Below are 12,721 nucleotides of genomic sequence, written 5' to 3'. Positions count from 1 at the left end.
ACTACCCTTTATTAAGAATTTCGAATAAACTTTGCATTTTTTTCATCATTTGCCCTTTTTTTAATTATGATTATTTATTCTGAATGATTTTTGGTTTTATTTCATGTGGATGCTTCCTAATAAATCGCTTTCTATGTTTTTTTTTAATTATGATTATTTATTCTGAATGATTTTTGGTTTTATTTCATGTGAAGGCTTCCTAGGTGCTCCCCACTACCTAGGCGGCCGAACTCTGTTTGTTTTGGATTTTGAGAACTGATCGAGTCCAAAACTACTGATTATTGGACTCAACATTAAACGTACTCGAGTCCCATAATCAGTTTTGGACTCAAAATCAGTTCTCAAAATCCAAAACAAACCGGGCCCAAGTATTAGTGTCACTGATTCTTTATGTTAGTCATGAATAGTGTCCATGCCTTGACTGATGCTCATCATGGTTTGCATTTCTCAGATATTTAGACTTTTTGGCAATTCTTTACATTATCTTACTTCCAATTATCCTGCAATTGAAATACAATTATGGCCTATCTTCATATCAATGCTTGAAAACTTGTACGCATATGATGACATCATACATTTTTGTGCATTCAGGAACTCTGTTTAGGGTTTAGGAACAGGCCATCGAAATTTTATGATATTCTCAAGGCAGTTTGAAAAATAGAGACCTTCACTTCTGCTTCATATTGATTACCTCAATAGAAGTTCTTCTACAGCTCTGAAAGCGCGGGAGTTCTATTACCCATCTGAAAAATATGACACAAATATCTGAAACTGTGATCTGTATTGGTGCTGTCTTGAATTCCTATGCTCTTTGATTTCTCTTTATATTTAAACATAAATGGTTATTCTATTAATAGGAAAAGGACTGAAAAAACTCTCAAATAAATGATTAGTTTGGATCACTTTGATTTTGGTACTGGTTCCTGGCTTTAAGAGGTTGAACCAAACATTACAAGAGCAGCAAGTAAACTGAACAATTTCGGAATGCAAGTGGAAATGTTTAGCCAGTGGGTCAGAATTGACGCAAAAATTGCACCTTCTGGACTGGATGATCCTAACCATTGATAAGAAGTTTGCATGCCTCCAATTGGACTGTAATGATCATCCAAGTGGGGAAATTTTTTGCACCATATCCCATTTTCAATGGGATTTCACTTGCTGAACAATCTACTGTGTAAGTTCCACTAGATAGTTCTTTTAAGCTATAATGGATCTTACCATGTCCATTGGATCCATATCTTAAGGTCTGAATTAGTTTGGATCATGATACAGATGTGGCCACAAAATCATGATGGAGTGTCCTAAATCCAACTGGAGGCTACCATGATTGAAAATACCCTCTTTGTCTACTCATGAGGGGTATTAAATCTTGACTCAAAACCAACAACAGCATTTCATTTTCCCACTTTTCATTTGAGGATGAATCTCCCATATCTCTCGAGTCTCTTCCCTCTTCTCTTCCCTAAGCCTGAGCTCTAAATGTGTACAATGTAAGTAGAACCTAGTAAGATTTGATGGACGTTCGAAATGGATAGTGACCCAGACTCAAAAAAGACTCAGAAACAGAAAGTAAGATACCAAATGCGCTTATAAGGATCCAACTGATAACGCATCCAATTGATCATGACCAAGACATAGGCGGATCCGACCTGAAAGTGGGTCCATTGACGCTCCTATCTATAGAAGAGCAGGCAAAGAATTGGAGGCGATCACTTGTTCATTGATCTCAACCATTCATTTGTTGGGCCCTAGCTTTGATAGGCAATGCCCCAAACAAGTTGTCCTCAGTATCCTTTTGCCTTCCTTTTTTTATTGGATAATACGGGAGGCCGCATTTATGGTCTGTTCAGTTGCCATCTTTGCCGTGGGAAGGAAATGAAAACATGTTTTTTTTCATCAAACACCGGTTGACCGTGTGTTCTTGTGTTCTGAGTCTCAGTCCACTAAGGACTGATAGGTTTTTCATAGGGCTACTGTATATCCCATCCATATTCTTTTGTCTCTTTTCAATTCTGTTTACTATGTTTGTATAGTGAATGAGTCTGTAATTTCTATTGTTCTATCAATAAATCCTCGTTTCAAATATTCATCTCTGTGCATTACTGAAATGGATATTACTATTCATGGAATAAACTTTGAACCATCGATCAAGGCACTAAGGCTGAGTACAGGGAAATTCAGTTTTGTAACAACTCTATCCTCAAAGGAATGTGAAGAAATGATGGACTTACTAAGAGGAGTCCAATGACATTTTCTCATAACCACATGAGAATATCCTTGTTCTTAGAAAATTAACCCATGAAAGTTATCCTTAAAGAACATTATGAGAAATCATGTCCCTAAAAATAAAATAAAAAAAGATTGGCCTAAGACTCTCATCTAAGTTATTCTCATATGTTGTTATTGACGGTATTCCCCTAACAACGAGTGAATACCTCCAAAGAGGGAAAGAGGCGAAGAAATATCCTTTCAAGCATACCATTAGCTCTACATATTGATGCAACCCTTTGCTGAGATTGACAAATCAAAATTTCTTATGCCTTGAGAGATTGCTTGACTCCCATTCAACCCACCTACCTATATATACATATGAGGAAAGTGTCTCTAGTCTCTCCCCTAGATAAGCTTATCTACTCCTCCCTTTAAAAAAACACAGTGGGCCCACGCTGTTTGGATGATCCAAAGCATTCATTTGATAGGTCCTAACATAGATAGGGTGTGCCCAAAAAATCAGCACCAAAGGGTCATCCTAGAACTTCGTTTTGTGGTGCCTTGTGGTACCCAGAATGGACACATATAAACGTCCACGTTTATATGCGTCCATTTTGGACACGGTGTGCCCAACAAAATGAAGTTCTAGGATGACCCTTTTGGTGCTGATTTTTTGGGCACAGCCTATCTATGTTAGGACCTATCAAATGAATGCTTTGGATCATCCAAACAACGTGGGCCCACTGTGTTTTTTTAAAGGGAGGAGTAGATAAGCTTATCTAGAGGAGAGACTAGAGACACTTTCCTCTATATATATATATATATACATGGTTTTAAATGTCGTCCAAAATTTCGGGTTTCGGTGGAGAGAGACACCGAAATCGGTAATACCTGAAATGGTCGTCTATTTCAGCAGAAATTTCAAATTTTCGTTTAACCCGAAATTTCGTCCGAAAATAATACCGAGACCTGCTAGGACCAGTTTCATTAGAAGAAAAATGTTACTGCCTCTGAGTGCTTTGGAGATGGACTTTAATCAACACTCTGTTAAAATTTCCTGAATATCCATGGATGGTTTTTCCCAGGGGTTACATTTTCTCAACACTAAGCCAAAAAAAAAACCACTTCTCAACAAGATCCATCCTGCAATATCATTGATAAATACAAGATAATGCAACAAGCTTTTCAATCGACCCACAAAATATGAATAGTCAGACTAAATTAACAGTATCACTATAATAAATTCAAATTATTCTTACATCCTCTCATCTAATGTTAAAAATATAAAGAGAAAAACTCCCGTAGATTAGCAAATAACAATAAAGATTTTCAAACCAAACCAGAAGGAAAGTAAGTAGGATCACAGGATCATTAGCTTGACGCTCGGACGGACTTTCTGATTAAGAAGTTGAGCAACTCTTGCCCGTGTCTGTTAACCATTCCTTGCTAGGAGGCCATTTCATAATCTCCCATCCTCCACCTCCCCGATAATATTTAATACGCACGCGGATCAATAGTCATCGATTCAAGGGCAATGGCATTGTTTAGAATACAGACAGCAAGCTCAACTTCAGCTTCTTTACCAGAAAATTTACTGAGCTCAACATCTTTGAGGTGATTATGATGGCATATTGGAGGTCTCGATATTTTTCCTGGTCGTCTATATGATCTGGGTTCAGAATCAACCATCTGCAATGAGTCACTTTTAATTTTTCTATGGACCATCTGTAAGACTGTCAGCAGAAAGCCTCACACAACTAAGCCCAAATACTGAACTGTTGCATAGCTTATGATATTAATATTGTTCAAGGATTCACTTTTAATCAGATTCTCCATGGATGCTTATTGTTACTTTAATGAGATCAACGAAGGCTTGGTTATCAGATCCAACCCAAATATTGATAAGGCCTAAAGTTTTGCAATATCTCTGCACATCTAATAAGGCTGTAGTTTCAGCTACCATATTCAAAGATATACCATAGAAATGAGCAAAAGCAAAAGCAAAAACAAACTTACTAAGATAATCTCTAGCAATACCTCCTCCCCCGGCCAAACCAGGGTTCTCTTTTTCCCATCAACTTGGTTTATACCAGTTAGTAAGCGGCTTGCGCCAGTCCACCAGTCCTCTCATCTAATGTTAAAAATATATAGAGAAAAAACTCCCATAGAATAGCAAACAACACAATAAAGGTGTCTAAACCAAAAGAGATGGAAGGTAAGTAGGATCACAGGATCACTAGTTTGACATTCGGACGGACTTCCTGATTAAGAAGTTGAACAACTCTTGCCAGTCTTCTTGTTAACCATTTCTCGTTAGGAGGCCCTTTGATAATCACCCATCTTCTACCTCCCTCATAATATTTATTACGCGTATCAATAGTCATCGATTCAAGGGCAATGGCATTCTTTAGAATATAGATAGCAAGCTCAACTTCAGCTTTTTTACCAGAAAATTTACTGAGCTCAACTTCTTTGAGGTGATGATTGGGGCATAATTGAGGCCTCGATATTTTTCCTCCTCTATAGTATTTGGGCTCATAATAATCATCCATCTGCAAAAGAGTCACTTTTAATTTTTCTATGGACCATCTGTAAGATTATCAACAGAAAGCCTCATGCAACTTGGCGCAAATACCGCACTGTTGCATAGCTAATGATATTAATATTCTTCAAGGTAACGAATTATATGTCCTTAACAAGTTAAAAAAAATAAAAATCAAAGCAACAATAAAATCATACCATCAAAGCCCTAATTATTGCATGCAGATTACAGAGCCTTCACTCGAGTACACCATACATGGACTAATGCTCACTAGGATGGATACCCATTAATGTTACATTGATTCTTCTGAATGAGCAATATACCTGTGACACATGTCAGATTCCAATACCTTAGGCTCTGTTTGGTTGCAAATAGTTACCTTGTAGAGTAGTGGTTGTCAAATAGTGGTAAGAAGTGTTTGGTTGTCAACCACATAGAGAAGTGGTAAGGGGTGTCAATTACTTAGAGAGAGAGAGAGAGAGAGAGAGAGAGAGAGAGAGAGAGAGAGAGATGGCCTAAAACAAGAAATCCAAGAAAAAATAAATGACTTTTTTAATGATTCGTTGCTTGGATTTTGCTAGGAGGAGACGAGCAAAAGACATCCCAGGCAGTCTTTGTAGATTCAAAACTCTATAGGCAACCAGAAGGTGGTTTGGTGAGGTGGCATCCAAAAACCCGGCAAAACCCCCACAGGTCATGTCTTTCATGCAAACCGACAGAACCTTAGGATACAGTGTGACACTTCTAGATCTCTTTTATCTATTTTTTCTAAGGGATTTGCTAGCGTCCATCGCAGATGGTCTGTTGCATGTCAGACTAGCCATACACGCTCACTTTACAACAGCTTTTGTCTTCATTCATGAGGTGGCTCATCTGACATGCAACAGACCATCTGTGATGGACGCTAGCAAATCCCTTTTTCTAAATATTACTTTAACAAATTTATGATTATCATATGTTTTGAGTTTATCAGTTTTTTTATATGAGTAGAATATATTGATGAATAAAATAAAACATTATATCTACTTGACCTACCAAACTTTTCAATAATTTACATCTTATAACCAATTAACCATATTATCATGTTAAAGAATTAAAATTGCAATTGAGTAGAATATATTGATGAATCCACGAATCCTTTCCCTGATATTAGCCGAACCGACACTCATACCCCTACCTATGCAACATAGATAGCAATTTTAATATGACTGGGATCTTAAAACTGTTATGAATGTAAGATGCTCATATCTTATACAATTTTGTAAAAACATGGTGCATTTGCAATATTTAAACATTAATACGATAAATTACACTACTTGATCAATTTCACTTCTTGTAATTAGAACTTACATGCACATGGAATTTTTGCAAGAGAGGGCAACCCTTTATAATGGATGTCCACAGAAGAAGGTCTTCTTCTTGATGATACATTACATGCAACAGTAAATGCTCCAATTTAGTTAGTCTAGATACATCATCAGGTGTAAACACCTGAAATTAACAGCAATAAGTAGAATTACAAGGTATATGAACCTTCTAACTACAAAGAACAAGAGACAGAAACTTTTACCTCCTTATCTGTCGCTATGGCCAAAAATTGGATTTGACGATAAAGATGGGCTGGAAGCCTGGAGAAGGAAGGGATGATGCCACCTAGTAAATAAAAATTAACCATCACATTTACCAGATTTGGGACACACCCAATAGAGAAGGCAGTCAATCCTCCACTGTATTCAAATGTATGGAGATTCTGTGCACGAATCTCTATCTTCTTCGGCATGTAGGGAAAATCTAAGTCTAACTTCAAATATTTCAGTTGAAGGGATGGACCAGCAATCTTTAAGTCAACGAAATGCTTGCAACATTCTATACACAGCCTTTCAAGGTATGGACATTTAGATAACAAGTTCACGATATCATTATCACCCACCTTTACATAAGTTAGGTTAAGGCTTTTAAGAGAGCTAAACCCTTCAAAATCATTATATCTGAATTTGCAAGCTACCAATTCCAAATTCTTTAAGGAGGATTCTTTACTGGAACCAAGAAACCCAAAAGGAAAAGTATAGAGATTATGACCATGGTATCCATTGTAGGTTAAGTCAAGATAAAGCTCTTCAGTCCCTGAAGTAATTGCAAAGTTGATCCATTGGTCAAGATGATTGGAATACTTATTGTTCAAATAAAAGTTAATTCCAAATGTTTTTATTTTTTGAACAGAGTAAAGTTGCAAGAACTGATTAACTGATCCTACAAATCTACACCTCCTTTCTTCCCTCTTTGCTGGTTCATTCGGGTACCAAAGATACTCGTCTTCATCGTAATAGCTGAACCCATGCATGGTATAAACATCTAAGCTGAGATTGGGATCCAAGGATGGCCGGAGGTACCTCCATCTGCTTGACAAGATTCTAGCCCTTACAGCTTCTCTCACTGGCATTGCCGATAAAATGGAAGAAAGAATTTCATCTGGCAGCTCACTAAGTCGATCCTGTACAAACTCACTAATCTATCAAATTTCAAACAAAGCTCACAAATGGTATTAGAAAAGTGTATCCTTTTTGTTTCTTTGTAGGGATTTGCTAACACAGAAGGCACTGTTGCATAAGAGAGCAGCCACAAAGACTCACTTTTCAACATATTTCGTCTTATTCTCTGAGGTGGCTGCTCTTGCAGCCGGTCCACGAAATGCCTTCTGCGATGGTCCCTAACAAATTCCTTCTTTTTATATTTGTTAGAAATTCTGAATCAATAGTTACTTTTTGAACCAAGTTTTTTTGGAGGGAAGATTTAAAATTGGAATCACCCTTTTTTCTTTTGAAAAGATATTGTCTTTAGTGGTGTTTCGAGATTTGAACCCAAGACCCAAAGGTGTGTGAAGTGCGTTTCAACTCAAATGCAAGAATTTCAGTCCCACATTGGAACTTTCAAGAAACTTTCACCTCCTAATAAAATGTAAGGGTTTTGCTAGCGCTTACACTAAGGGCACCCGTTAAGGTGAAGTGGGAAAGAGATTTTCCAATCATTTTACGCATACTTTCATAATTACACCTGTTTTGAGATTTATTTATAAAAATATTTGTAAAATCTCTTTCCCAATGCACCTTAATGGGTGCCCCTAATGCTCTGTTTGGTTGCCGGGTTTTTTTTTGTTCCTGGGAGTTTTGTGGGAGAGTAAGTTAAATTTTGGTCCCATCCCATGTTTGGTTGCCTTTTAGCACTAGGTTTATTTTAATCCCACTCTTGTAATGATTACTTGTTGGGTGAATTTTGTAATCCCACTTTTGTAATGATTGCCTTTTCATCCCATCCCAAGATAACCCCAGGAACAAAAATAAACTCAGGAACCAAAAATAAGCTTGAGAAGAATTTTTTTCTACCCAACAGTTCAAGCAACCAAACAAAGGTTTTTTTTTTCCCACCATATCTCCCAAGGTATTTTTTTCTCCCACATAACCAAACATGGGATTTTTATTTTACCAAGATACTTCTAGGACTTTTTTTTTCCCACCTATCTCCCAGGGTATTTTTTTCTCCCACATAACTCCCAGGAACAAAAAAAACCCGGCAACCATACAGAGCATAAGGCACTCGTTATCAAAACCCAAGAGGTAAAGTGGAGGAAAGGCTTAGGCCTTTAAGGGGGCATTGGAATTTGTTAGGTGAGCCGGTTTTACATGAACTAGAGTTCGTATAAACACACATGCGACTGGCTGGCCCGTGGTCGGGTTTAGGTAAATAAAAATGTCTTTTCAGTTCCAAAAGCGATTTTAATTTTTTATTAATTCCTAAACGTGTTTTTATTTCCAAAACCGATTTATAATTATTGTACTCTTTAATATTTATTATCGCTTTAAACCATTATATCTTCTCCAACGGCCACAAAAGTGATTGTTGGAGAGGGACATTTTCTCTCTTTTCATTGCCATTTCCTCCTCTCAGCTGTCATACTCCTCTATATGAGAGAGAGAGAGAGAGAGAGAGAGAGAGAGAGAGAGGGGGGGAGGGAGCACAAATGATATAGATTTGTTTTTACAGGTTTTTTATAGAATAGAACATATTGTCACAAAAAAAAAAAGATTCGAGTAACTAGATTTGGGTTCACGTTGCACCAATTTGTGTTCGATCATATCCGGGTTCGAGTTGCACCAATTTAGGTTCGATCATATCTGGGTTCGAGTTGCACCAATTTAGGTTCGAGTGAGCCATAGACTAGTCCCTTTTATTATCTCATTTTCCAACAATATTACAAAATGTGAAAGAACCAACATATCTATAGAAACCTATGAAACAACCCATTACTCCAGAAGCTTAAGCTTTTAGAGTTAGTGTTATTTAATCATTTATAATTCAACACCCCCCTCTCTTTTGGTTGGCACACTGGTACATGTGGCCCGTCTTTTGGGTTGGCCTAACAAATGGATTTTTAATATCAAGGACTTGTTGTGTTTTGAAACCAGGACAACAGCTCTAATACCATGTGAAACAACCAATAATTCCAAAAGCTTAAGCTTTTAGAGTCAGTGTTATTTAATCAATTATACTTAAACAAAGCCAACACAAAATTAATTCACTTCTACGCATTCCCTGAATCTAAAACTTACCTCTTCAATTTCGGCGACAGCTCCCCGTCTTCTGTGCTTTACTCTAAGTGCAATAGAATCCCTTGTTTCGTCATTAACTGCATGTCTAGAGACAGATCCTTTTCGTTTGCCCATTAAATATAGATTGTGATTCAATACCAAAAGCTGCAACAAGTTAGACAGAATCATTCTAAGCGCATGCATTAATAACATCAAGCAAACAGAAGATATAAACATGGAAGGAAAAGGGAAGACCCAGCAACAGTTAACATGCTACATTAACCTAATGAAAACAGGTTTCAAAACATAATCTTCCCATTATGCAAAGTTATAGTGATACTTAAAAAGGCCTGGCAAATAAAATCATCCTCGTTACATTTATAGTTCCCTCAAGAAGAGCATGATAAACAATATATATTGTTAGGGTGATGGTCACATGGCCTCACCAGAGATTAAGGGGGAGTGCAACTAAACCCCGTTGCAGGAAGCGCAAAGCAGAAGGGGAGATTTTTGAGGTATTTGATTATTAATTCAAACTATGAAGAAGAGGGCCTAGCCCAAAGTTAGCTGTATTTGAAGAATTCTATGTGAAACCTTTTGCTAGTGTGGGACGAATATAGGTTTTTTGAAATTCTTCTATTGTTTTTATCTTTGGTTGAAATACAGAGTTTAGTAGCTAGGTTTTTGGAAGAGAAGTTTATCATATGTCAAGTTTGAGTTATATTAGAAAACATGTAACTCTTGTGTGATGAAGTAAGCCTATTTAAAGGCTGATTTTGGTTTATTTTGTATGGCATGAATAAAAAATAAAACTTGAGAAGTGTTCTTTCTTAAACAAAAGCCTCTTCTATCCTATTTTGTTTTGTATTTTGCTCTTAAAAATCAAAATTTGAGTTAGGGTATGGATTCAAACTCAAACAACATGTTTAAAAGGCATCTAAAATATGTAGCATCATCGCTAAGCTGAAATATCCCTTGGTCACCGTGGGTCATTCTTTTATCCATTCAAAATCAAGATATCTAGTTTCAATTCATACCTTGAGCCTTCAATGATCTCTAAGTGCACTCAAGGTTAGCCTAGTTAGGCCTTCTCTCCCCTTGGAGGATGGGAATCCTTCATTGGACGTGGAAAGCAACCTTCAATATAATGCTTGCTTGATTGATGAAGAGGGACACAAAGGGACACAACCCATCACAACTCCTTGCCCAAAATGGAGTCGTGCCTTTAACGTTTCTTTTCTCTTGCATCCAAAACTTAGTATGATGCCCGATTTGGTTTCCTAATCAATTTGGTTTCCTAAAAACTCTCCTGAGAATCCATAGGCTTCCTAAAAATCTGAAGATTTACTCCTTTAATTTCGCAAAATGTTTGAAAAAAGAAAATCACCAACGACTTTGTTTCTTTGCTTCCTAAAAATATTCATATCTAAGTCCAACCCAAGCAATCTTAAAAGATCTCAAAATTCCTTAAAACTCTGGCAAGAGTCCAATTGTTATCACTCTTGGCACAGGTAATTTCAAACATTCAGGAACTATGACATTATGGATTGGGTTTCTTATCTCCATCTTCTTTGAGAACTCAATTGGTTTGGGTAATTTCCCTTCACCAAAATCCAAGAGTTTGTTGATTCGAGAAATAGGGACCCACTGATTTTTCCACCTGTGGTTTGTGGATGTGAGTTTGATTGAAGTCAAGTTGCGGATAGAAGAGAGCTAGGAGCCTGGATTGAAAACCAAGGTAGTGTTTCTCCTGCTTCTGAAATGTGTAGCGGACAGATTGAAATTAACCGTATATGCACGAATCTATTACATGAGATGGATTATACATTGGATATCTATATGAGAAAACGGTTTCTACACAAGTGTAGATAAGTTATCTACACACTAGCTTAAAATACAGTACGGGCCCATGTTAGGCCTAGAATCGGTAACAGATACGGCAGTGACGTAAGAGCTGATCTGGCAGGCCCAAGGAGCTGAACTGAGAGAACTGAGTCCTGCACAAGAGCGCACGAGGTCAGAAGACCAACCCGGAGTCGTTGCTCCGGACGGGCCCTTCGACACTCAAGTCAGTATGAGCAGAAGTGCAAAGCCAAACTTTGAGAGTGGTGGTTCAGAAGTTATTACCTCTTGCTTTGAGCCTTGAGAGGTCTTTTATAGTGAGAGCCCTAGGGTGGTTGGATTACCTACCCAGGACAGGTGTCGGCCCTTTCGTGGGTTTAGGTTTACCTGCTCTTGGCAGATTTACCAGACTACCACTGGGCAGGTGTCGAATTCGTGGTGGGCCCTTCTGGGGCCACGTGTCGACAGCTCATTAGTTGTTGTTTTCATACCCCATCAGTTGCCCCCAGTTCTCCAAGTCATTGTGATGATTTGGGGAAATATGAGGCTGTGCTCTGGAGCGGCTGGAAAAATGAAGCGAAATGATCTGTCCGACCAAGCCATCTGGGCGGCCTGGGACGGGCAGAAACTTGGAGTGAAATATGTCCGGCCAAGCCTTCTGGGCGGCCTTGGACGGGCAGAAACTTTGAGTGAAATCTGTCCGGCCAAGCCATCTGGGCGGCATGGGCAGGGCAGATTTTTGTCTTTTAGCGGACGCGTCATATTCTGTCCGGCTTGAGCTGGGCAGATTTTGTCTTGTAGCGGACGCGTCATATTCTGTCCGGATTGGGCTGGGCAAATTTTTGTCTTTTAACGGACAAGTCATATTTTGTCCGGCTTGGGCCGGGCAGATTTTTGTCTCTTAGCGGACGCGTCATATTCTAGCCGGTTTGGGACGGACACATTTTGGTCGTCTAGCGAATGCGTCATATCCTGGCCGGCTTGGGACGGACACATTTTTGTCGTCTAGCGAATGGGTCATATTCTGGCCGGCTTGGGACAGACACATTTTTGTCGTCTAGCGAATGGGTCATATTCTGGCCGGCTTGGGACAGACACATTTTTGTCGCCTAGCAAATGCGTCATATTCTGGCCGGCTTGGGAGAGACACATTTTTTGTCGTCTAGTGAATGAGTCATATTCTGGTCGGCTTGGGACGGACACATTTTGGTCGTCTAGCGAATGCGTCATATTCTGGCCGGCTTGGAACGAACACATTTTTGTCGCCTAGCGAATACGTCATATTCTGGCTGGCTTGGGACTGACACATTTTCTAGACGAGCACAATCACTTAGAAGGTATCCCGTACTCACGCACTTCATTGGACAACCCTTAACCCCGTGGAGATTTTTCCCGCATCCATATCGTACGCACGTAGTCTATACGCGTGCATTTACTCATGCCCTTGCCTCGAAGTGTGTGCCCTTCATTAATGAGGAACACGTGGCGCTTCCTGGATCGCGAATGCGAACCGCCTCAAGCTTCAAGCTTATAAAAGGAGATT

The 12,721-nt window shown here is 38.7% G+C and overlaps 2 protein-coding genes across 3 annotated transcripts in view; one reads left to right on the top strand and one right to left on the bottom strand.

Moving 5' to 3' along the window:
• FAAH (fatty acid amide hydrolase) overlaps positions 1-916 on the top strand; it is a 93,926-nt gene extending 93,010 nt beyond the window's left edge. For both annotated transcript variants that reach the window (XM_077377929.1, XM_077377930.1), the window contains one exon: positions 592-916. In XM_077377929.1, the coding sequence (XP_077234044.1) occupies positions 592-654 (63 nt within the window). In that variant the 3' untranslated portion in view covers positions 655-916. The remainder of the gene's footprint in view (positions 1-591) is intronic.
• A 2,767-nt stretch (positions 917-3,683) lies between these two features.
• On the bottom strand, positions 3,684-10,923 carry LOC143875800 (putative F-box/LRR-repeat protein At5g54820). Its single transcript, XM_077377402.1, has 5 exons — positions 10,374-10,923; positions 9,358-9,501; positions 6,324-7,244; positions 6,104-6,244; positions 3,684-4,763 (listed from the first exon to the last, which is right to left on the bottom strand). Exons 2-5 carry the CDS (start codon positions 9,469-9,471, stop codon positions 4,437-4,439), a joined length of 1,503 nt encoding a protein of 500 aa, XP_077233517.1. The 5' UTR covers positions 9,472-9,501; positions 10,374-10,923; the 3' UTR covers positions 3,684-4,436.
• Between the last annotated feature and the right edge of the window lie 1,798 nt (positions 10,924-12,721).

This window comes from Tasmannia lanceolata, unplaced genomic scaffold (assembly GCF_043159265.1).
Source record: "Tasmannia lanceolata isolate RefF3 unplaced genomic scaffold, GAP_Taslan_0.1 ptg000004l, whole genome shotgun sequence".
Lineage (NCBI taxonomy): Eukaryota > Viridiplantae > Streptophyta > Magnoliopsida > Canellales > Winteraceae > Tasmannia > Tasmannia lanceolata.
This window is presented reverse-complemented; position numbering and strand designations above follow the sequence as displayed.

Excerpts from the sequence above, each read along its gene's own strand:
- LOC143875800 (XM_077377402.1), bottom strand. The coding sequence starts at position 9,471 with ATGGGCAAACGAAAAGGATCTGTCTCTAGACATGCAGTTAATGACGAA. Across the intron at positions 6,245-6,323 it reads CCATAGCGACAGATAAGGAG|GTGTTTACACCTGATGATGT; the intron begins GTAAAAGTTTCT and ends TGTTAATTTCAG. Across the intron at positions 4,764-6,103 it reads TGCAAAAATTCCATGTGCAT|ATGGATGATTATTATGAGCC; the intron begins GTAAGTTCTAAT and ends ACTCTTTTGCAG.